This window comes from Ranitomeya imitator, chromosome 1, assembly GCF_032444005.1.
Source record: "Ranitomeya imitator isolate aRanImi1 chromosome 1, aRanImi1.pri, whole genome shotgun sequence".
In the NCBI taxonomy this organism is placed as follows: Eukaryota; Metazoa; Chordata; class Amphibia; order Anura; family Dendrobatidae; genus Ranitomeya; species Ranitomeya imitator.
This window is the reverse complement of record NC_091282.1, coordinates 723703523-723726416: the sequence shown is the minus strand read 5'-3', so window position 1 is coordinate 723726416 and position 22894 is coordinate 723703523. Positions and strand designations below refer to the sequence as shown.

Below are 22894 nucleotides of genomic sequence, written 5' to 3'. Positions count from 1 at the left end.
GCAGGGAGCAGCGCAGGCACGAGGAGAGGTGAGGAGTGTGTTGTTTTTTTACTGGACTGTGGGGCCATTCTCGGAGGGGGGGGAGAGATGCAGGCTGTGCTATATACTACTATGTGGGCTGTGCTATATACTACTATGTGGGCTGTGCTATATACTACTATGTGGGCTGTGCTATATACTACTATGTGGGCTGTGCTGTATACTACTATGTGGGCTGTGCTGTATACTACTACATAGGCTGTGCTGTATACTACTATGTGGGCTGTGCTGTATACTACTACATGGGCTGTGTTGTATACTACTACGTGGCTGTGTGTTGTGAATTCTGTGGCAGAGCTCCCTCCTGTGGTCACAAGTGGTACTTCGGCTGATTCTCTCTGTGAGCTTCCGTTGGTGGAGGAGAGTGGTACTGCGGCTTCTGAGTTTCCTTCCTCAGGTGATGTGGTGAAGTCGTTAGGTGCTGCTCTATTTAACTCCACCTAGTGCTTTGATCCTGGCCTCCAGTCAATGTTCTAGTGTTGGACCTGTTTCCTCCTGGATCGTTCCTGTGGCCTGCTGCTCTGCATAGCTAAGTTCTGCTTTGCTATTTTGTTTGCTGTTTTTTCTGTCCAGCTTGTCTATTTGTTTTTTTCCTGCTTGCTGGAAGCTCTGGGACACAGAGGGTGTACCTCCGTGCCGTTAGTTCGGTACGGAGGGTCTTTTTGCCCCCTTTGCGTGGTTTTTGTAGGGTTTTGTGTTGACCGCAAAGTTACCTTTCCTATCCTCGCTCTGTTCAGAAAGTCGGGCCTCACTTTGCTAAATCTATTTCATCTCTACGTTTGTCTTTTCATCTTAACTCACAGTCATTATATGTGGGGGCTGCCTTTTCCTTTGGGGTATTTCTCTGAGGCAAGGTAGGCTTATTTTCTATCTTCAGGCTAGCTAGTTTCTCAGGCTGTGCCGAGTTGCATAGGGAGCGTTAGGCGCAATCCACGGCTGCCTCTAGTGTTGTTGGAGAGGATTAGGGATTGCGGTCAGCAGAGTTCCCACGTCTCAGAGCTCGTTCTATGTTTTTGGGTTATTGTCAGGTCACTGTATGTGCTCTGACCTCTATGTCCATTGTGGTACTGAATTATCTTATCATAACAGCTGTGCTATATACTACGTGTCTGTGCTATATACTATGTGGGCTGTGTTATATACTACGTGGGCTGTGTTACATACCACGTGGGCTGTTTTATATACTACTATGTGGGCTGTGTTATATACTACTATGTGGGCTGTGCTATATACTACATGGCTGCGCTATATACTACGTGTGCTATGTTATATACTATGTGGCTGTGCTATATACTACGTGGGCTGTGTTACATAGTGCGTGAGCTGTGTTATCTAGTACGTGGGCTGTGTTATCTACTACGCGGGCTGTGCTATATACTATGCGGACTGTGTTATAATATGCAGGCTGTGCTATATACTATGCGGGCTGTGCTATATACTATGGGGGGTATATTATATTCTATGGGGGAGGCTGTGTTATATACTATGTGGCTCTGTTATATACTATTGTGAGGGTATGTTATATTCTATGGGGGAGGCTGTGTTATATACTATGGGGGGGTATATTATATTCTATGGGGGAGGCTGTGTTATATATTATGTGGCTGTGTTTTATACTTGGGGGTACATTATATTCTATGGGGGAAGCTGTGTTATATACTATGGGGGGTACATTATATTCTATGGGGAGGCTGTGTTATATACTATGGGGGGCTGCATTATTTTCTATGAGGGGCTACATTATATATTATGGGGAGGCGGGCTGTATTTTATTCTATGGGGGCTGTATTAGATTTCATGAGGGATGATTGCATCATTGTTGTGAATTCCGTTCTTGGGCTCCCTCTTGTGGTTTCAAGTGGTATGGCTGCTCCTTGGATTTAGCTGTCTTCAGCTGCTTCCACTGATTGTCTTTTCTGTTCGGCTATTTATGCCTGGCTCTTTCTTCAGCCAGTGCCACTTGTAAATGGTTCCTGGTTGGATTCACATCTCTTTGGATTTCCCTGTTATCCTGACCAGTTCAGCAAAGCTAAGTCCTTGCTTGCTCTTTTCTGTCCACAGGTTGTGGACTTATCCGTTCTGTGCTTGCTATGTTTGTCCAGCTTGTCAGTATGATTTAATTCTGTTGCTGGAAGCTCTGGGAAGCAGATTTACCCTCCACACCTTTAGTCAGGTGTGGAGATTTTTGTAATCTCTGCGTGGATTTTTGTAGTGTTTTATACTGACCGCACAGTATTCCATCCTGTCCTCTCTATCTAGCTAGACTGGCCTCCTGTGCTCATCCTGGTTTCATTCTGTGTATGTCTTTTTCCCTCTCCTCTCACAGTCATTATTTGTGGGGGGCTAATCTATCCTTTGGGGATTTTCTGAGGCAAGATAGCTTTCCTGTTTCTATCTTTAGGGGTAGTTAGCTCTTAGGCTGTGACGAGGTGCCTAGGGAGAGTTAGGAGCATCCCACGGCTACTTCTAGTGTTGTGTTGAGCTTAGGGACTGCGGTCAGTACAGATACCACTTCCCTTAGAGCTCATTCCATGTTGCTCCTAAACCACCAGATCTTAACACATCATACTCTTTGATGGGGCTACATTCTATGGGGGGCTGTATTATATTTATATTCTATGAGGGGTGATTGCATCATACTCTGTGAGGGGGCTACATTATACTATGAGGGGTGCTGCATTATATTCTAAGGGGGGTTACATTATACTATGTGGGGTGGTTGCATTATACTCTGTGGGGTGGCTGCATTATACTCTGAGGTGGCTGAATTATACTCTGTAGGGTGGTCGCTGCATTATGCTGTATCGAGGACTATGGGGAATACATTATACTATATGAAGAACTATGGGAAGTGAATTGTACTACATGGATGACTATGGCAGTGCATTATACTATATGGAGCACTATGAGGAGTGTGTTATGCTATATCGAGGACTGAGCAGTGTATTTTAATATATGGAGGACTATAGGGAGTGTATTATACTCTATGGAGAACTGTGGTGCACATTATAATATATGGAGGACTATGGGGTGTATTATACTAAACAAGTAAAATGCTGCTTATTCAGATTGTTTTTGCCGGAACAAAAATCATTGTTCTCAGCAGCACATCGCCGGCGTAAACTGTAGATGTGCTGCTGATAACATGATACTGTATGGGGAGCTGTTAGTGATCTATTAGTGATCGTTCTGTCCCCATCGTTCTTTCTCAGATGGTGGAAAGAGGCTGGGAAACAAGCGTTGAACGACTTCAGTATTGTTGATCAAACTCATTTAGCGGCCTGAACTCAGCGCATGTAAATACAACCGAAATGCTTCTGTGTGATGTGCAATATGTTAGCATTTGCGGCCCCATTTTAAACTTTGCCTAGGGCCCCACTTTGCCTAAAACTGGCCCTGTGTCCTCTGACAGACTGTTTAATCTCCCTTTTCCTCCAGACCAGAATGTATTTATAGGGGAGTTCACCCTAAACTAGGTTTAGAGCTCTCCCTTCTGGCCTGGAGTGTGAACATGTTGTGTGTATTGTGGTTACCTGATAAAAGATCCTTCAACGCTTCCAAGTGTGACATCACTCTCCCCGTGAGGAAAGCAATGCCACTGTAACGACCAGGACCCTGGGGTGTCAGTGTCCATTTCCATGTGATCCTCCTTGAGATTGTTCTACTTCTTCAATGGAGGCCAACTGTGTTTAATTAAACTGATAGGCCTTGATTTGGAAAGGCACACACCTGTCTATATAAGACCTCACAGCCCACAGTGCACGTCAGACCAAATGAGAATCATGAGGTCAAAGGAACTGGCCAAGAAGCTCAGAGACAGAATTGTGGCAAGGCACAGATCTGGCCAAGGTTACAACAGAATTTCTGCAGCACTCAAGGTTCCTAAGAGCACAGTAGCCTCCATAATCCTTAAATGGAAGAAGTTTGGGAGCACCAGAAGTCTTCCTAGACCTGGCCGTCCAGCCAAACAGAGCAATCGTGGGAGAAGAGCCTTAGTGAGAGAGGTAAAGAAGAACCCCAAGCTCCAGAGATGCAGTAGGGAGATGGGAGAAAGTTCCACAAAGTCAACTATCACTGCAGCCCTCCACCAGTCGGGCCTTTATGGCAGAGTGGCCCGAAAGAAGCCTCTCCTCAGTGCAACACATATGAAAGCCCACATAGAGTTTGCTAAAAAACACATGAAGGACTCCCAAACTATGAGAAATAAGATTCTCTGGTCTAATGAGACGAAGATAGACTTTTTTGGTGATAATTCTAAGCGGTATGTGTGGAGAAAATCAGGCACTGCTCATCACCTGCCCAATACAATCCGAACAGTGAAACATGGTGGTGGCAGCATCATGCTGTGGGGGTGTTTTACAGCTGCAGGGACAGGATGACTGGTTGTCATTGAAGGAAACATGAATATGGCTAAGTACAGAAATATCCTGGATGAAAACCTCTTCCAGAGTGCTCTGGACCTCAGACTTGGCCGAAGGTTCACCTTCCAACAAGGCAATGACCCTAAGCACACAGCTAAAATAACAAAGCACTGGCTTCAGAACAACTCTGTGACCATTCTTGACTGGCCCAGTCAGGGCCCTGACCTAAACCCAATTGAGCATTTCTGGAGAGACCGGAAAATGGCTGTCCACCAACGTTCGCCATCCAACCTGATGGAACTGGAGAGAATCTGCAAGGAAGATTGGCAGAGAATCCCCAAATCCAGGTGTGAAAAACTTGTTGCATCATTCCCAAGAAGACTCATGGCTGTACTAGCTCAAAAGGGTGCTTCTACTCAATACTGAGCAAAGGGTCTGAACACTTATGACTAGGGTTGAGCGACCTTGACCTTTTTAGAGTCGAGCCGTGTTTCGCGAAACCCGACTATCTTAGAAGTGGAGTCGAGTGGAATCGGCTGATTATCGCGAAAAGTCGGGTATCGACCGAAACACGAAACCCAATGCAAGTCAATGGGGGAGCATAGTCGGCAGTGAGTGGAGGCCAGGAAAACACCTACACTGCCCATTTTAATGTTAAAAACATCCATTCTTGTTACAGAAGCTTGTCAATCGTAATTTACCTTATAATAATTGGAAGGCATTTGAAATTGGGGGTCATTTGGCTAAAGTTGTGGGGGGTAGGGCTGGTTCAAGTAATTAGTGGGCCCAGGAAATCTGGACCACGTCACGGCAGTGGAGCAGGGAGAGGTAAGTATTTCAACTTTGCAAGTGCTGTGATCCTGAGCAACCATGGGGGGCCCACTCGTTGGCATTGGCACTGGCACAGGGCCCCTCAAAGTACAGCGGTGTGTTTGCACGGCGGGGGTGCCTCCCACCGGCAGCAACACTTTTGCGTACTATGAGAGGCCCTGTGCCAGTGACGTCGCCAACTAGTATTCCTCCCCCCACCTGATGAAGGAACCTGCACTTTCATCTGCACCTTCCTCTTTGTCCCCGTGTAAGGTGGTATGGTATGCGGGAAGAGGAACCTGACTTTCAGCAGGGTCACAATCTTGCTGTGTAGCGTGCACGGGGAATGTTGCGTTATGGGTCAATGTACCAGCAGACTCATCTATCACTGGCTGGGCAATGGGCAGGATGAGGAGGAAACACAGATATAGGCCCAAAGAATAAAGTGGGCTAAATGCAGTTCAAAATTGTTAACACAGGACTAACCAGGGGGCATTGCAGTGGAGGACAACTGGAATGAGAGGCTGACACAGAGAGTAGGCCCAAATCAGTAAGTAGTCGAAATGCAGTTCAAAATTGGCAACCGTAGTAAACAGGCGGCACAGCTTTGTTCAGTGGAGGAGAACAGCAAGGAGTGGCAGACACCGATAGTAGGCCCCAACCCAACTAGTAGGCCAAATGCAGTCTAACATTAACAACTACTTAACGAGAGCCTGAAAATGGAATTTCAGGACAGGAAACCAGGAGAACAGCAAGGAGCGGCAGACACTGTTAGTAGGCCCCAAACCAACTAGTACGCCAAATGCAGTTGTTCCATTTAACCACTATTTAACAAGAGCCTGAAGATAGAAGCTCAGGAAAGGCAACCTGGAGAACACCTTGGAGTGGAAGACACCGTCTCTACACCCCATACCCAATTTGTAGGCCTAATGCAGTGTAGTTTCCAACAACTACTAAACGAGAGTAGGAAGATCGAAGCAATGTGGACGAAACCTGGGGAACACCTTGGAGTGTAACACACCGTCTCTCTACACCCCATACCAAATTTGTAGGCCTAATGCAGTGTAGTTTGCAACAACTACTAAACGAGAGTAGGAAGATCGAAGCAATGTGGACGAAACCTGGGGCACACCTTGGGGCGGCAGACACCGTTAGTAGGCCCTACCAAAGTTGTAGCCCCAATGCAGTTTTAAAATTCCTAGAGGCTGAAAACAAGACTATTGACGCTCAGCTTTTTTCAAAGGAACACAGCTGTATTGAGTGGCGCAGACAGACACAGGTAGTAGGCCTTAAACCAAAAATGTGGCTCACTGCAGCTTAAAAAAGGTTACAGGGGTACACGGGCAGCAGTGGTCTGGTCAGTGTAGGAGTAGTAGAAAGAACGGGCTGCAGACAGGCTTCGAAGGCCTAACATAAAAAAATATTGGGCTGTAGGCACTTTAACATTGGTTCAAGGGGTACACGGGCAGCAGTAGACTGGTCAGTGTAGGAGTAGTAGAAAGAACGGGCCGCAGACAGGCTTCGAAGGCCTAACATAAAAAAATATTGGGCTGTAGGCACTTTTAAATAGGTTCCAGGGGTACACGGGCAGCAGTGGTCTGGTCAGTGTAGGAGTAGTAGAAAGAACAGGCCGCAGACAGGCTTCGAAGGCCTAACATAAAAAAATATTGGGCTGTAGGCACTTTTAAATAGGTTCCAGGGGTACACGGGCAGCAGTGGTCTGGTCAGTGTAGGAGTAGTAGAAAGAACGGGCCGCAGACAGGCTTCGAAGGCCTAACATAGAAAAATATTGGGCTGTAGGCACTTTTAAATAGGTTCCAGGGGTACACGGGCAGCAGTAGACTGGTCAGTGTAGTAGTAGTAGAAAGAACGGGCCGCAGACAGGCTTCGAAGGCCTAACATAAAAAAATATTGGGCTGTAGGCACTTTTAAATAGGTTCCAGGGGTACACGGGCAGCAGTGGTCTGGTCAGTGTAGGAGTAGTAGAAAGAACGGGCCGCAGACAGGCTTCGAAGGCCTAACATAAAAAAATATTGGGCTGTAGGCACTTTTAAATAGGTTCCAGGGGTACACGGGCAGCAGTAGACTGGTCAGTGTAGTAGTAGTAGAAAGAACGGGCCGCAGACAGGCTTCGAAGGCCTAACATAAAAAAATATTGGGCTGTAGGCACTTTTAAATAGGTTCCAGGGGTACACGGGCAGCAGTAGACTGGTCAGTGTAGTAGTAGTACAAAGAACGGGCCGCAGACAGGCTTCGAAGGCCTAACATAAAAAAATATTGGGCTGTAGGCACTTTTAAATAGGTTCCAGGGGTACACGGGCAGCAGTAGACTGGTCAGTGTAGTAGTAGTAGAAAGAACGGGCCGCAGACAGGCTTCGAAGGCCTAAGATAAAAAAATATTGGGCTGTAGGCACTTTTAAATAGGTTCCAGGGGTACACGGGCAGCAGTGGTCTGGTCAGTGTAGGAGTAGTAGAAAGAACGGGCCGCAGACAGGCTTCGAAGGCCTAACATAAAAAAATATTGGGCTGTAGGCACTTTAACATTGGTTCAAGGGGTACACGGGCAGCAGTAGACTGGTCAGCGTAGGAGTAGTAGAAAGAACGGGCCGCAGACAGGCTTCAAAGGCCTAACATAAAAAAATATTGGGCTGTAGGCACTTTTAAATAGGTTCCAGGGGAACACAGGCAGCAGTGGTCTGGTCAGTGTAGGAGTAGTAGAAAGAACGGGCCGCAGACAGGCTTCGAAGGCCTAACATAATAAAATTGGACAGGCTGTAGGCACTTTATAATTCGTTCCAGGGGTACACGGGCAGCAGTAGACAGGTCAGTGGAGGCCTAGTGGAAGGAGGGACCGCAGACAGGCTTCGAAGGCCTAACATAACAACAATTGGGCTGTAGGCACTTTTAAATTCGTTCCAGGGGTACACGGGCAGCAGTAGACAGGTCAGTGGAGGCCTAGTGGAAGGAGGGACCGCAGACAGGCTTCGAAGGCCTAACATAATAAAATATTGGGCTGTAGGCACTTTTAAATAGGTTCCAGGGGAACACAGGCAGCAGTGGTCTGGTCAGTGTAGGAGTAGTAGAAAGAACGGGCCGCAGACAGGCTTCGAAGGCCTAACATAATAAAATTGGACAGGCTGTAGGCACTTTATAATTCGTTCCAGGGGTACACGGGCAGCAGTAGACAGGTCAGTGGAGGCCTAGTGGAAGGAGGGACCGCAGACAGGCTTCGAAGGCCTAACATAATAAAATTGGGCTGGCTGTAGGCAATTTAAAATTGGTTCCAAGGGGTACACGGGCAGCAGTGGTCTGGTCAGGGGAGGCCGATTGTAATGAGTGTCTGCCAGTTAGTAGTCCAAAACAATAAATAAATGTGAATGTCTCACATTAAAACAAAAAGAAAACACTAAAGGGTGCAATCATTAGGTACAGGGGTGGGATCCTCTGCGTAGTTTCAGACCTACTAATTTGGCGCAAAGTATTTACTTTGGTAAATAGAGGACACTGCCCCTGACTATGTTAAGTACCATCATACATGTCAACACAATGGTATTGTCAGTGGCAGGAATGGAAGGATGTCAGCGCATAGACTAAACATTGGTGGAAGTGTGAGAGATAACTGTGGAAGTGGTAGAGCAATGTTTGACCTGGAGGTGGGTGAACTCTCTTGTGGCCAGCGGTACAGGCCCAGGGCCCCTCATGTTACAACAGTGTGTCTGACGTTGGGTGCGCACCACCACCGCCAGAGACACTTTATTGTACTATGAGGGACCCAGTGGCAGTGCTGTCGACCAAAAGCGGGCACACCCACCTCTTCAGACAAACAGCACTCTCACGGGTACTTGCGCCAAGTCGCGATACCACGGCCCCGTGTGGGGAGTTTGGCCATTTAGGGAGGTGTAAACATGTCGTATGCTGGACAATCAGCTGCAGCAAATTAAGACATTAGAAAAGTAATTCACAGTAGTCCACAGGCAAGAGCTTTTCATAGGAAAGCTAGGTGTCGGCCGGGCAAGGTGGGGCAAAAGAATTCGAAATCCAGTTGTGGTTCATTTTAATGAATGTTACATCATCAACATTTTGGGTAGCCAGACGAGTCCTTTTTTCGGTTAATATTGAACCTGCAGCACTGAATACTAATAATAATAATAATAATGATAGGACACTAGCTGCCGGGCAAGCAAGCTCCTGCAATGCATATTCTGCCAATTCTGGCCAGGTGTCTAATTTGGATGCCCAGTAATCAAATGGGAATGACGGTTGAGGGAGAACATCGATAAGGGATGAAAAATAGTTTGTAACCATACTGGACAAATATTGTCTCCTGTCACTTTCAATTGATGCAGCAGTACCTGTCCTGTCTGCGGTCATAGCAAAATCACTCCACAACCTGGTCAGAAAACCCCTCTGTCCAACGCCACTTCTGATGTGTGCACCCCTAACACTCCTGGTCTGCTGCCCCCTGGAGCTCGTGTGAGAACGATCACGGGCGCTGTGTGCTGGGAATGCCTGAAGCAAACGGTCAACAAGAGTTGATTGTTTGGTTGCTAATATTAGTTCCAAGTTCTCATGTGGCATAATATTTTGCAATTTGCCTTTATAGCGAGGATCAAGGAGGCAGGCCAACCAGTAAGCGTCATCGTTCATCATTTTAGTAATGCGTGTGTCCCTTTTGAGGATACGTAAGGCATAATCCGCCATGTGGGCCAAAGTTCCAGTTGTCAAATCTGCGGTTGTGATTGGTTGAGGGGCAGTTTCAGGCAAATCTACGTCACTTGTGTCCCTCAAAAAATCAGAACCCGGCCTTGCCACGCACCAATTTCCAGTGCCCCCGGGAAAGCTTCCTCATTAAAAATATACTCATCCCCATCATCCTCCTCGTCCTCCACCTCCTCTTCGCCCGCTACCTCGTCCTGTACACTGCCCTGACCAGACAATGGCTGACTGTCATCAAGGCTTTCCTCTTCCTCTGGTGCAGACGCCTGATCCCTTATGTGCTTCAAACTTTGCATCAGCAGACACATTAGGGGGATGCTCATGCTTATTATGGCGTTGTCTGCACTAACCAGCCGTGTGCATTCCTCAAAACACTGAAGGACTTGACACATGTCTTGTATCTTCGACCACTGCACACCTGACAACTCCATGTCTGCCATCCTACTGCCTGCACGTGTATGTGTATCCTCCCACAAAAACATAACAGCCCGCCTCTGTTCGCACAGTCTCTGAAGCATGTGCAGTGTTGAGTTCCACCTTGTTGCAACGTCTATGATTAGGCGATGCTGGGGAAGGTTCAAAGACCGCTGATAGGTCTGCATACGGCTGGAGTGTACAGGCGAACGGCGGATATGTGAGCAAAGTCCACGCACTTTGAGGAGCAGGTCGGAGAACCCAGGATAAGTTTTCAATAAGCACTGCACCACCAGGTTTAAGGTGTGAGCCAGGCAAGGAATGTGTTTCAGTTGGGACAACTGGTGTGCAACAGTGTCAGCTGCCGATGGAGTGGTTGGGCGACTGCGGTCTGTGGAAGAGCTCTCGCTTCTGCAGGAGGACGAGGAGGAGGGGGTGCGAACGCCTACAGCCAACTGTTTCCTAGACCGTGGGCTAGGCACAACTGTCCCGAAATTGATGTCCCCTGTGGACCCTGCATCCACCACATTCACCCAGTGTGCCGTGATGGACACGTAACGTCCCTGGCCATGCCTACTGGTCCATGCATCTGTAGTCAGGTGCACCTTTGTACTCACAGATTGCCTGAGTGCATGGACGATGCGCTGTTTAACATGCTGGTGCAGGGCTGGGATGGCTTTTCTGGAAAAAAAGTGTCGACTGGGTAGCTCGTAGCGTGGTTCAGCGTACTCCATCAGGGCTTTGAAAGCTTCGCTTTCAACTAACCGGTAGGGCATCATCTCTAAAAAGATAAGTCTAGCTATGTGGGCGTTAAAACCCTGTGTACGCGGATGCGAGGATAAGTACTTCCTTTTTCTAACCAGAGTCTCATGTAGGGTGAGCTGGACTGGAGAGCTGGAGATCGTGGAACTAGCGGGTGTGCCGGTGGACATGGCAGACTGAGAGACGGTATTGTTTCCGCCGGTGCCCTAGATGCAGTATTTCCTCCTACAAAACTGGTGATTCCCTGACCCTGACTGCTTTGGGCTGGCAAAGAAACCTGCACAGATACTGCCGGTGGTGCGGAAAATGGTGGCCTTACAGTGACGGAAGGGATGTTGCGTTGCTGACTAGCTTCATTGGCCGAGGGTGCTACAACCTTAAGGGACGTTTGGTAGTTAGTCCAGGCTTGCAAATGCATGGTGGTTAAATGTCTATGCATGCAACTTGTATTGAGACTTTTCAGATTCTGACCTCTGCTTAAGCTAGTTGAACATTTTTGACAGATGACTTTGCGCTGATCAATTGGATGTTGTTTAAAAAAATGCCAGACTGCACTCTTCCTAGCATCGGATCCCTTTTCAGGAATTGCAGACTGAGCTTTAACCGGATGGCCACGCTGTCCTCCAACAGGTTTTGGCTTTGCCACGCATTTTGGGCCAGATACGGGCCCGGCAGATGGAACCTGTTGCGATGTTGATGCCTGCTGCGGCCCCTCCTCCACCTCCGCTTCAGAACTACTGCCGCCTGCACCCTGTTCCCCCAATGGCTGCCAATCGGGGTCAACAACTGGGTCATCTATAACCTCCTCTTCTAGCTCGTGTGCAACTTCGTCTGTGTCACCGTGTAGGTCGGTGGTATAGCGTTCGTGACGGGGCAACATAGTCTCATCAGGGTCTGATTGTGGATCAGTACCCTGAGAGGGCAATGTTGTGGTCTGAGTCAAAGGACCAGCATAGTAGTCTGGCTGTGGCTGTGCATCAGTGCACTCCATGTCAGAATCTACTTGTAATGGGCATGGCCTGTTAACTGTTTCACTTTCTAAGCCAAGGACGGTATGTGTAAAGAGCTCCATGGAGTAACCCGTTGTGTCGCCTGCTGCATCCTTCTCTCTTGTTGTTGTTTTTGCTGAAGAGGACAAGGAAGCGAGTTGTCCCTGACCGTGAACATCCACAAACGACGCGCTGCTTTTACATTTACCAGTTTCAGAAGAGGAGGCAAAAGAGCTAGAGGCTGAGTCTGCAAGGTAAGCCAAAACTTGCTGTTGCTGCTCCGGCTTTAAAAGCGGTTTTCCTACTCCCAGAAAAGAGAGCGCTCAAGGCCTTGTGTAGCCAGACGACGAACCTGGCTCCACAGCTCCAGACTTAGGTGCAATATTTTTTTTCCCACGACCACCTGATGCTCCACTACCACTACCATCATTACCAGCTGACAATGAACGCCCACGGCCACGACCTCTTGCACCAGACTTCCTCATTGTTTTAAAAACTTAACCAAAGTAACTTTATTTGTTGCTGTCAAACAACTTACACGGTGAGCTATAACTTCAGTATGATTTCGATATCCCTTTACAGGTTGGTGAGACCGCAAGGAAAATCAGGCACAATGTTACACACTCTGTTTTCTGTGGCACCAAATCACAGAGATGCCACACACGCAGGACTGTCACTCAAGCACAAATGTCAATATTAATCTCCCATTTTTTTTTTTTTCAGGGAGACATTAGAAACAAAATAAAATAAAATGATTTTTTCAGGAAGAATTTAGAAACCAAATAAAATAAAATGATTTTTTTCAGGGAGAATTTAGAAACCAAATCAACCAAAAAAATAAATAGGCTTTCTATGGCCCACTGAGTGAGAGATGGCACACACAGGAGTCAGAAGTGGCACACAAGCCCAGAGGCCAATATTTATCTCCCACTGATTGATTGATTTATTGATTTTTTCAGGTAGAATTTAGAACCCAAATCAACCCAAAAAATAAATAGGCTTTCTATGGCCCACTATTTGAGAGAGAGAGATGGCACACCCAGGAGTCAAGACTGGCACACAAGCAGAAAGGGCAATATTAATCTCCCACTGATTTTTTTTTTTTTTTCAGGGAGACTTTAGAAACAAAATAAAATAAAATGATTTTTTCAGGAAGAATTTAGAAACCAAATAAAATAAAATGATTTTTTCAGGTAGAATTTAGAACCCAAATCAACCAAAAAAATAAATAGGCTTTCTATGGCCCACTGAGTGAGAGATGGCACACACAGGAGTCAGGAGTGGCACACAAGCCCAGAGGCCAATATTTATCTCCCACTGATTGATTTAGTGATTTTTTCAGGTAGAATTTAGAACCCAAATCAACCAAAAAAATAAATAGGCTTTCTATGGCCCACTGAGTGAGAGATGGCACACACAGGAGTCAGGAGTGGCACACAAGCCCAGAGGCCAATATTTATCTCCCACTGATTGATTTAGTGATTTTTTCAGGTAGAATTTAGAACCCAAATCAACCAAAAAAATAAATAGGCTTTCTATGGCCCACTGAGTGAGAGATGACACACACAGGAGTCAGGAGTGGCACACAAGCCCAGAGGCCAATATTTATCTCCCACTGATTGATTTATTGATTTTTTCAGGTAGAATTTAGAACCCAAATCAACCAAAAAACTAAATAGGCTTTCTATGGCCCACTGAGTGAGAGATGGCACACAAAGGGATGGCACTCTAGCAGAAATGCCAATCTTAATCTCCCACAAAAAAAAAAAAAACAGGGACTGTCCTACAATTACTATCTCCCTGCAGTAATCTCAGCCAGGTATGGCAGGCAGCAATAAGGAGTGGACTGATGCACAAATGAAATAAAAAGTGTGTACAAACCAAAAAGATAGCTGTGCAGAAAGGAAGGAACAAGAGGATTTGTGCTTTGAAAAAAGCAGTTGGTTTGCACAGCGGCGTACACAAAGCAATGCAGCTATCAGGGAGCCTTCTAGGGCAGCCCAATGAGCTACAGCGCTGAGGAAAAAAAAAAAAAAATGTAGCTTCCACTGTCCCTGCACACCGAAGGTGGTGTTGGACAGTGGAAATCGCTACAGCACAAGCGGTTTGGGGTTAATGTACCCTGCCTAACGCTATCCCTGCTTCTGACGAAGCGGCAGCAACCTCTCCCTAAGCTCAGATCAGCAGCAGTAAGATGGCGGTCGGCGGGAACGCCCCTTTATAGCCCCTGTGACGCCGCAGACAGCAACCCAATCACTGCAATGCCCTTCTCTAAGATGGTGGGGACCAGGACCTATGTCATCACGCTGCCCACACTCTGCGTTCACCTTCATTGGCTGAGAAATGGCGCTTTTCGCGTCATTGAAACGCGACTTTGGCGCGAAAGTCGCGTACCGCATGGCCGACCCCGCACAGGGGTCGGGTCGGGTTTCATGAAACTCGACTTTCCCAAAAGTCGGCGACTTTTGAAAATGAACGACCCGTTTCGCTCAACCCTACTTATGACCATGTGATATTTCAGTTTTTCTTTTTTATAAATTTGCAAAAATTACTACATTTCTGCTTTTTTCAGTCAAGATGGGGTGCAGAGTGAACATTAATGAGAAAAAAATATTTACTTTTTTGAATTTACCAAATGGCTGCAATGAAACACAGAGTGAAAAATTTAAAGAGGTATGAATATTTTCTGTAGCCACTGTATATATCTATGTATTCTATGTGTATATATATATATTCTATCTATTCTATTCTAACCTGTCACTCTGTGATTTTACTGTATGCGGCATATTAATTGCAAGCTTTAATTCTATCATTTATATATGTGTGTGTTTTAACGAATATTTCCTTTGAAAACAATGTGTAAATGACAGAGGATTGCTGTATGTAAAAGCTCATGTTAAAATCGCATTGCAATCGGATATAAATCGGATGCTAGGTGTGAAAAATCGGATTGCACTAGCATGACCCTCGTGCGACTCTCGGCAGGGAGATTCGGACCGATTTTTCATACGTTTAGTGTGACTTCGGCCTAAGCGTGAATCACAAGCAGATAATCACAGTATAGCCCAATCCTTGGCAATGCAAAGAGGATCTGGTGAGGGAGGAGGTTTGTAAACGTTTCACCGATGTCATTCCAATGTGAACAGCCCATATAGGACAGTATAAAATTCCTAACAACCTCCTCTCGGGAGATAGGTGGACATGGCAGTAGCGAGTACCAGACAACAGTGCTGATGCTGCAGTAAGAATCTAACAGGAGCAAAATTTGCCCTGAGTGTTAGTGATGTATCAGGACACAGAGAAAATAATAAAGACTCAAAGTTACACAGGTATAACTTTCCTTCTGACCTCGTCCATCTTCTGCCAAACAGTTGATGGGGAAGGCTTAACATTTTTTGCCTTCTGTTGCAGCCCGTTGTCTGAGGGTATGTGCACACGTTGTGGATTTTGCTGCGGATCGGCCGTTGCGGATTTGCAGCAGTTTTCCATGAGTTTACAGTACCATGTAAACCTATGGAAAACAAAATCCGCAGTGCACATACTGTGGAAAAAACCGTGCGGAAATGTAGCATTGTTTATTCCGCAGCATGTCAATTCTTTGTGCGGATTCCGCAGCGGTTTACACCTGCTCCTCAATAGGAATCCGCAGGTGTAAAACCACAGGTGGAATCCGCACAAAATCCTCAAAAAAATTGTGGAAAATCCACTGTAAATCCCCAGTGCGGTTTGCCTGCGGATTTACCAAAATCAGTCCGGAAAAATCCGCACCACTTTCCGCAATGTGTGCACGTGGCCTTATAGTCAAGCACAGAAGTGTGAGTGTAGGTAAGGGAGATGGATGATCTCACATATTTCAGTCAAAACTTACAAATATATCTAGAATTCTGTTATTTCCTTTACAAAATAAAAATGTTTCATTTCAATTCTACACCAAATTACTGAGATCTGTTGCCAAATTTCACCATACAAACTGTATACATTGTAAAATTCATCTCCTATACTGGATGATGCAGTTGTATTTGCTTTGAAAATTTATGTCAAGATGGTTAAATAGTTCTGATAATAAGATGAGCATTCTGCGAGTCCAGAGCGACAGCCAGCTAATCAGTCAAAAGTGTATTCAGTCTCCACGTACCCAGCATGAATGAAAGCTGCAGCTTGTACCGAACAGTGTAAGATCCAAACAGGGAGGAGGAACACTTAGGAGCTGTCAGTCAGGCTAGGTGGATGGAGATGCAGTAGTACTTTTATGAAGTATACAGTTGGTTTTACATTGATTTTCATAGTAAGTACAACATACTTATGTCACAGAACTGTTTAATAATGCATGTAGTTAATATTGTGAAATCTGGTGACAGATTTGCCTAACAAAGCGCTGCGGAATATGTTGGCGCTGTATAAATAAAATTATTATTATTATAACAACTGTGGAATTGGAAATAATGTCATGAATGACCATCATAGAACAGCCTGTATGGCCAATAAAACATAGTTATCAAAAGGGTTGTCCAGATTTGGGGAAAAAGTTCTGCACTCACTCTGTGTGACCGCAGACTGCCCTATTATGACAGCATGCAGTATGCACTTGGTCACGATTTCCTGGTGTAAGTGAGTGGCCACGTGGCTGCATGTGTGTGACTTGAATATTCCCAGTCTTGTGCCAAATAAACTTTGGGAATGCCGGGAAATCGTGACAGCATGCAGAATGACTACAGACTTTTGGACTAAGTCTGGACAACCCCTTTACATGATCTGCACCAATGCAAAATTATTTACAGTATTATGAAGGCAAGGTAACTATTATAAAAGTACGGTAAGTAGATATGTCAAGATGAACTAAAGATGGGATTTGTCAGTAAAAGTGACTCACTTCAAAACCCTCATGATGGCTTAGCAAAGTCTGCACCCCCATCAGGTCATAACCATAGTCATCGTTGTTCACCGTAACTTCCTTCTCTTGTATCCAGCAAAGTAATTCATCAACCTCATGATCAAATTGATGGACCTGCTGAGCTTTGGTCAAAATCTAATAATAATATAAAAGAATGGGAAACACTTGTAAGTTGTAACATCAGTGCTCATAGCTAAAAAAAACACATTTCTCCAAAATATAAAACACCATAATACTTATGCAATAAAAAGGGGTCTTATCTCCATCCAGACCATTCAAGCTCAAGAAGAAAAGTAAATTTACCCATGACCTGAAAAGGAGAATTCTCCAAATAGTTTTCACCAAAACTGAAGTGTAAAATATTGGCATTTTTATATCAGTTCAGCTATGTATAAGGATTGTTAACCCAAAATGCATAAGCTTATGGATCCTTAATCTTTTTGCTTTTTCTCAGCATGCTTTTAATGTCACAGAAAAAACTATGCTTTAACATTTTCCCATTGGTCCTGGACCTCAGTCCTCATGGACCCTTCTTACATTTGTGACCTGGATACCAGCCTGGCGAGTTCCTACACTCCCTGCACCACACCCTGACCAAACAAGGTCTACCATGGTTCCAATGTGACTACAAGTGGTTTTCACACTAAACTGTCCTCCCTTGAAGGTGAGCAGATTACCTTTTTTTTCCTTCCCTACATATGGAAGCTAAGTTTATAATAAAGCTGAACCTCTTTAAAGAGGCACATACCTTAGCACGGTTTTCGATTGACTGACAGAGGGCATCCCAAGTGCGGTTCACCTCCTCTGCTTTCTTTTTTATTCCTTCAGCCTGGCCGTGAGACTCTTTCAGCAGTCCTGATGCCAACTCATTTAGAGACCACACTTTGCTTTTACCCAAAGTCTCTACTTCCTTGACAAAGTTCTCAAACTGTTTGCCTAAAACCTGTAAAGAGAAAAGACAACATATAACCGGAAATCTTAAGGTGTGCTTCCACTAACACATAACCATTTAGCTCCAAGAACTTTCCTCTCTATTCTGCAGTCCCTCCCCAATACTTGCGCAGACCCTGAGATAAGTATGGCAGGCAGTCCATACAATATATTAATATACCACCCGAACAAGCACTAGTGAGTTATCATAAATCCTGGAGTTCTCTTCTGAAAAAAAATCTAGATGCAAATAGCCTCTTCAGTGAGAAAGAGAACAGAAACTCTTTCTAAAACTCTTGTCACTGCTATACAATGAATGGGATCCCCAACAATCAGGGGGTATCAGCCTATTCTAAGATCTCATCACTTATAAGGCTTTAAGCTTACAACATAAATTGCACATAAATAGCCTGGACCCAATGCGATGCCTAAATAAATATACATGGTGAGCAGGTAAAATATATCCGAAATACGTCAGCTATGCACTCCTGCAGTGTTACAGCCAGCAAGTGTCAGAGTAGTTCTAGAGGACAGGCCATTGGCAAAAGGTGCCACAATTAGAATACAGAAAAACGACAACTACACAAGAGTGGAAATACAATCTCCTACATTATATTATACAGTAGATAATAGAGATGAATGGATCGCATTATGCAACCTTGATCCACCGGCCAGGTCGGTGCTCTCTGGCCATGGACAGGAGGATTTCCTTAATCTCCAGAATTCAAGTCTTGGCTTATGGTTATGGCCGGGCTGGTGAGACACCACCTGTACACCTGGCCAGAGAATAAAATGAGACATCATGCTAGACCGGCAAATCAAATGTTGTGCCGGGGAAAGCTTAGGAAATTCATGCAGCTCCTGTCCACAATCAGAGAGCACTGGCTTGTACCGTGGACAGGGATTGCATGAAGCGATCTACTCATCTCTAGTAGATATTAATGATAGATGCCTTAGCTGTCAGACATTAAAGGGTTTGTCTCGTCTTCTGGCTTTAGGAACACACTGCTCTCCAGCCACCCGGCTCCCTGTTTGCTAAGGACACCGCACTCTTGATGACTGACAGTTCGAACCAAAGGCACGAGTGCGCCACCGGCCCGAACTGTGCGCTTTCCCATTCTGCAAGCACAGGTAACTTTGCCCCTGCATGATCGGAGGAGTGCATAGGCACTGAAGCTTCAGAGCAGCACTTGTAAACTGTATAGCAAAGATCTTACCTAGGAAACCGACCACCGCTGATAAGCTGCAGAGGTGGACAGTAACCTGGGCAATTAAGCAGGAAACTATAGCATTAAAATCCCTCCAGAATGGGAACTTTAATAAGAAGTAAATTGCAAAGTGGCTAGTTTTTACAAGCACTTCTCAATTTTACCCATCTAAGAAGGTAACGCAAACCCCTTTAAGCAAATTCTGTGTATTCTTAGTCCAGCACAATGATTCCTGCAGGTGATTAACACATGCTCCTTTACCTTGAAGCCTTCCAGATCTTGTCCAAAGTCATCAGATTCAGCCGTGGTCTTCTTGCTAAGCAGCCAGGCCTCTACGGTATCAGCTTCTTTTAGATACTGGAACAGCTGATATTGCTGCTGTAACTGACCTCTGCGCAGCTCGGCTTTCTCCAGCAGGGAGTGATATTCCCTCAGAACTGACTGCAGTTTTGGGATCACTGCTGAACTACAAGAGACATACGTAATATACTTTACTCTGTAGGTGTTTTTATTAAAAAAAAAATAATAATAATATTTTGAAAATTACATTAGGACAAATTTAGATCTAGTTGAATAGCGCAGCACTGCTGTGCAGGGAAAAAAGCAAGTGGCGGTAGAACTTTACCAGAGCTGTTGTCCCTCCATTCTTAAGATTAATAAGAGTCTCAGAGATAGGACCCTACAAATAATTAAGTGATTCCTCATTTAGACATAATTGTGATACCTCTCTGGGTTTTCGTTATCACTATCCAAACTTTTTCCGGTTTCTTTCAGCTTGTTGATTCTTGGGGAGAAGCCTTCCAGGTCCCGTATAGTGGTATCTAATTTCCGCACTAGCGCTTGGGTGGATTCTTCATTTTTTCCACTGTCTGAAGATTTAATTATAATACCTCTCTCTGCCATCCATACTTCTGCTTCTAAGAGCTGAAAATAAGCACAGGCGTTTCAAGGGGGTCAGACCAAGAATGACTACAGCGAAGTATGCAAATACATGGGTGTCAAGAAGCTGTAGTGTGGTCAGGCGGTACTGTCTCAAAGGGCATATCATAGCCATTAGAGAGTAGCAGTCATTGAAAATTTTTATGAGATAAATCAGTGGGAAGCATGAAAATATAAGACATCTTGTAATATATCTTATCAGAAAAATATGCTTCTTTCTTCTCCTGGACTGATTCATTTTCAAAATTCTCAATTCTCGGGTAAAATCAGTATTGAGTGAAGAGAGATTATTACATTACTGAGACAAGAGATGGCAGTTGGTGCTCATAAAGTTCTATGGAAAACTGTCATTGTTGTTTCAGGAGAACTTGCAGCAGAAGGTCTATCTGTCTTTAGCTCCTCCCTCCACCTGCATAGAATGTCACGAGCTCCAACTGTTATCTATTTCAGTAATGGGAAAATATGTCTTCAGCAATGACAGATTTTTTACATCACTGAGACAGAAGATGGCAGTCACTGCTGATATGATTCCTTGTAGACAGAAGGAGGAAGATGGAGAAGCTCTGCTACTAGCAGCTCCCTCCTCCTCCAATCTACATTGTATCTTTTTAGTAGCACCAGCCATCTCCTATCTCAATAATGCAAAAATCTGCTTTTGATGAAAACCAGTTTTCTCATTCCTGAGATAGGAGATGACAGTTGGTGCTCATAACATTCTGTGGAGAAGAGAGGAGCTAGAGGCCGACAGATATTCTGTTGTACGGTCTCCTGAAATGACACTTAGTTCTCCACAGAACTTTTATAAGCACCAACTGTCATCTCCTATCGCAGTAATGGGAAAGTCTACAGTATATAATAATAATAATCTTTATTTATATAGTGCCAACATATTCCGCAGCGCTTTAGGCTATGTGCACACGTTGCGGATTTTGCTGCAGATCCACAGCGGATCAGCCGCTGCGGGTCCGCAGCAGCTTTCCATGCGTTTACTGTACAATGTAAACCTATGGAAAACGCATTCCTCAGTGCCCATGCTGCGGAAAAAAACGCGCGGAAACGCAGCAGTTTACATTCCGCAGCATGTCAATTCTTTGTGCAGATTCCGCAGCAGTTTACACCTGCTCCATAATAGGAATCCGCAGGTGTAAAACTGCAGGTGGAATCCGCATAAAATCCGCAGTGCCTTTTACCTGCGGATTTATGAAACCCGCTGCGGAAAAATCCACAGAGCTCAAAAATAAGTGTGCACATACCCTTACAGTTTAACAATTTCAAACACAACAGTCATAAGTAACAATGTTAACAATACAATAATTAAAGCAAAATAAGATGACCCTGCTCGTGAGAGCTTACAATCTACAATGAGGTGGGGGAGATACAAAGTACAGGTGTGTATTTACAATGATGTATTTACAATGAAGGTCCAGCCATCTTCAGGGGGTGGGGGGTAGATGGGGATAGTGAATGGGCTACACACAAACATAAAATGACTGATTAGGGATAGGCTGCTCTGAACAAAGGAGATTTTTGTGTACTCACCGTAAAATCTCTTTCTCTTAGCCTCTAATTGGGGGACACAGTATTATGGGTGTTATGCTGCTGTCCACTAGGAGGTGACACTATGCATAATCTGAAAAAGATTAACCATGGCTCCTCCTCTGCAGTATACACCCCTGGACGGTGTCAGCCTTCTCCAGTTTTGTGCAAAAGCAGTAGGAGGAATGTAACATGAATAACATAACCATGCCTATAAGAAGGCAACTATGTATGAGCTCAAGAAAACAATATGAGAACTCAACAGTAACAACGGCCCGGAAAGGGCAACAGGGTGGGAGTTGTGTCTCCCAATTAGAGGCTAAGAGAAAGAGATTTTACGGTGAGTACACAAAAATCTCCTTTACTCTGTCGCTTCATTGGGGGACACAGGACCATGGGACGTCCCAAAGCAGTCCCTGGGTGGGAAGCAATGGACGAATATTGTGCAGACAGGCCCCTACACTTGGGGCACCGCTGCCTGCAGAACACATCTACCCAGGCTCGCGTCCGCTGAGGACTGGGTATGAACCCTGTAGTGTTTAGTAAACGTGTATATGCTAGTCCAAGTGGCCGCCTTACACACTTGTTGTGCCGAAGCCTGGTGTCGAATGGCCCAGGAGGCCCCTACCACCCATGTAGAGTGTGCCGTAATACCGGCTGGAAGAGGAGAAGTCTTAAGGCGATAGGCCTCTTGTATGGTGGATTTGATCCACCTGGCAAGGGTAGCTTTGGAAGCTGGCAGACACTTGCGGCCGCCTTCCGGAAGAAGGAAAAGAGAATCAGACCTCCGGAAGGACGCAGTCCTAGACACATATATACGCAATGAGCTGACAAGGTCAAGAGTATGCAGAGCGTTCTCCACTCTATGAACCGGGATCAGACAAAGGGATGGCAGTGAAATTTCCTCATTGAGGTGGAAGTTGGACACAACCTTCGGAAGAAAGGATGGGACCATACGGAGAACTACCTTGTCCTGGTGAAAAGCCAGGAAGGGCCGTCTGCAAGAGAGTGCTGTCAGTTCAGACACCCTGCGTAGCGAGGTGATTGCCACCAGGAAAACCACCTTCTGGGAAAGAAGGCGGAGCGGGACCTCCTTAAGGGGTTCGAAGGGTGGTTCCTGCAATGCTGTCAGGACCAGGTTGAGGTCCCACGTTTCTAGTGGTTGTCTGTAGGGGGGAACCAATTGGGAAACCCCCTGAAGAAAAGTCCTTACTTGCGGCTTGGTAGCAATGCGCCTTTGAAAAAGCACTGAGAGGGCTGACACCTGGCTCTTAAGCAAGCCCAGGGACAGCCTGGCCT

At 45.4% G+C, this 22894-nt stretch overlaps 1 protein-coding gene across 3 annotated transcripts in view; it reads right to left on the bottom strand.

Annotated features, from left to right (window-relative positions):
- Positions 1–22894, bottom strand: part of SPTBN5 (spectrin beta, non-erythrocytic 5) — a 436876-nt gene that overhangs the window by 58765 nt on the left and 355217 nt on the right. For all 3 annotated transcript variants that reach the window (XM_069732520.1, XM_069732522.1, XM_069732521.1), the window contains exons 54-57: positions 19845–20044; positions 19382–19586; positions 17731–17925; positions 16962–17117 (exon numbers count right to left, since the gene is read on the bottom strand). In XM_069732520.1, the coding sequence (XP_069588621.1) occupies positions 16962–17117; positions 17731–17925; positions 19382–19586; positions 19845–20044 (756 nt within the window). The remainder of the gene's footprint in view (positions 1–16961; positions 17118–17730; positions 17926–19381; positions 19587–19844; positions 20045–22894) is intronic.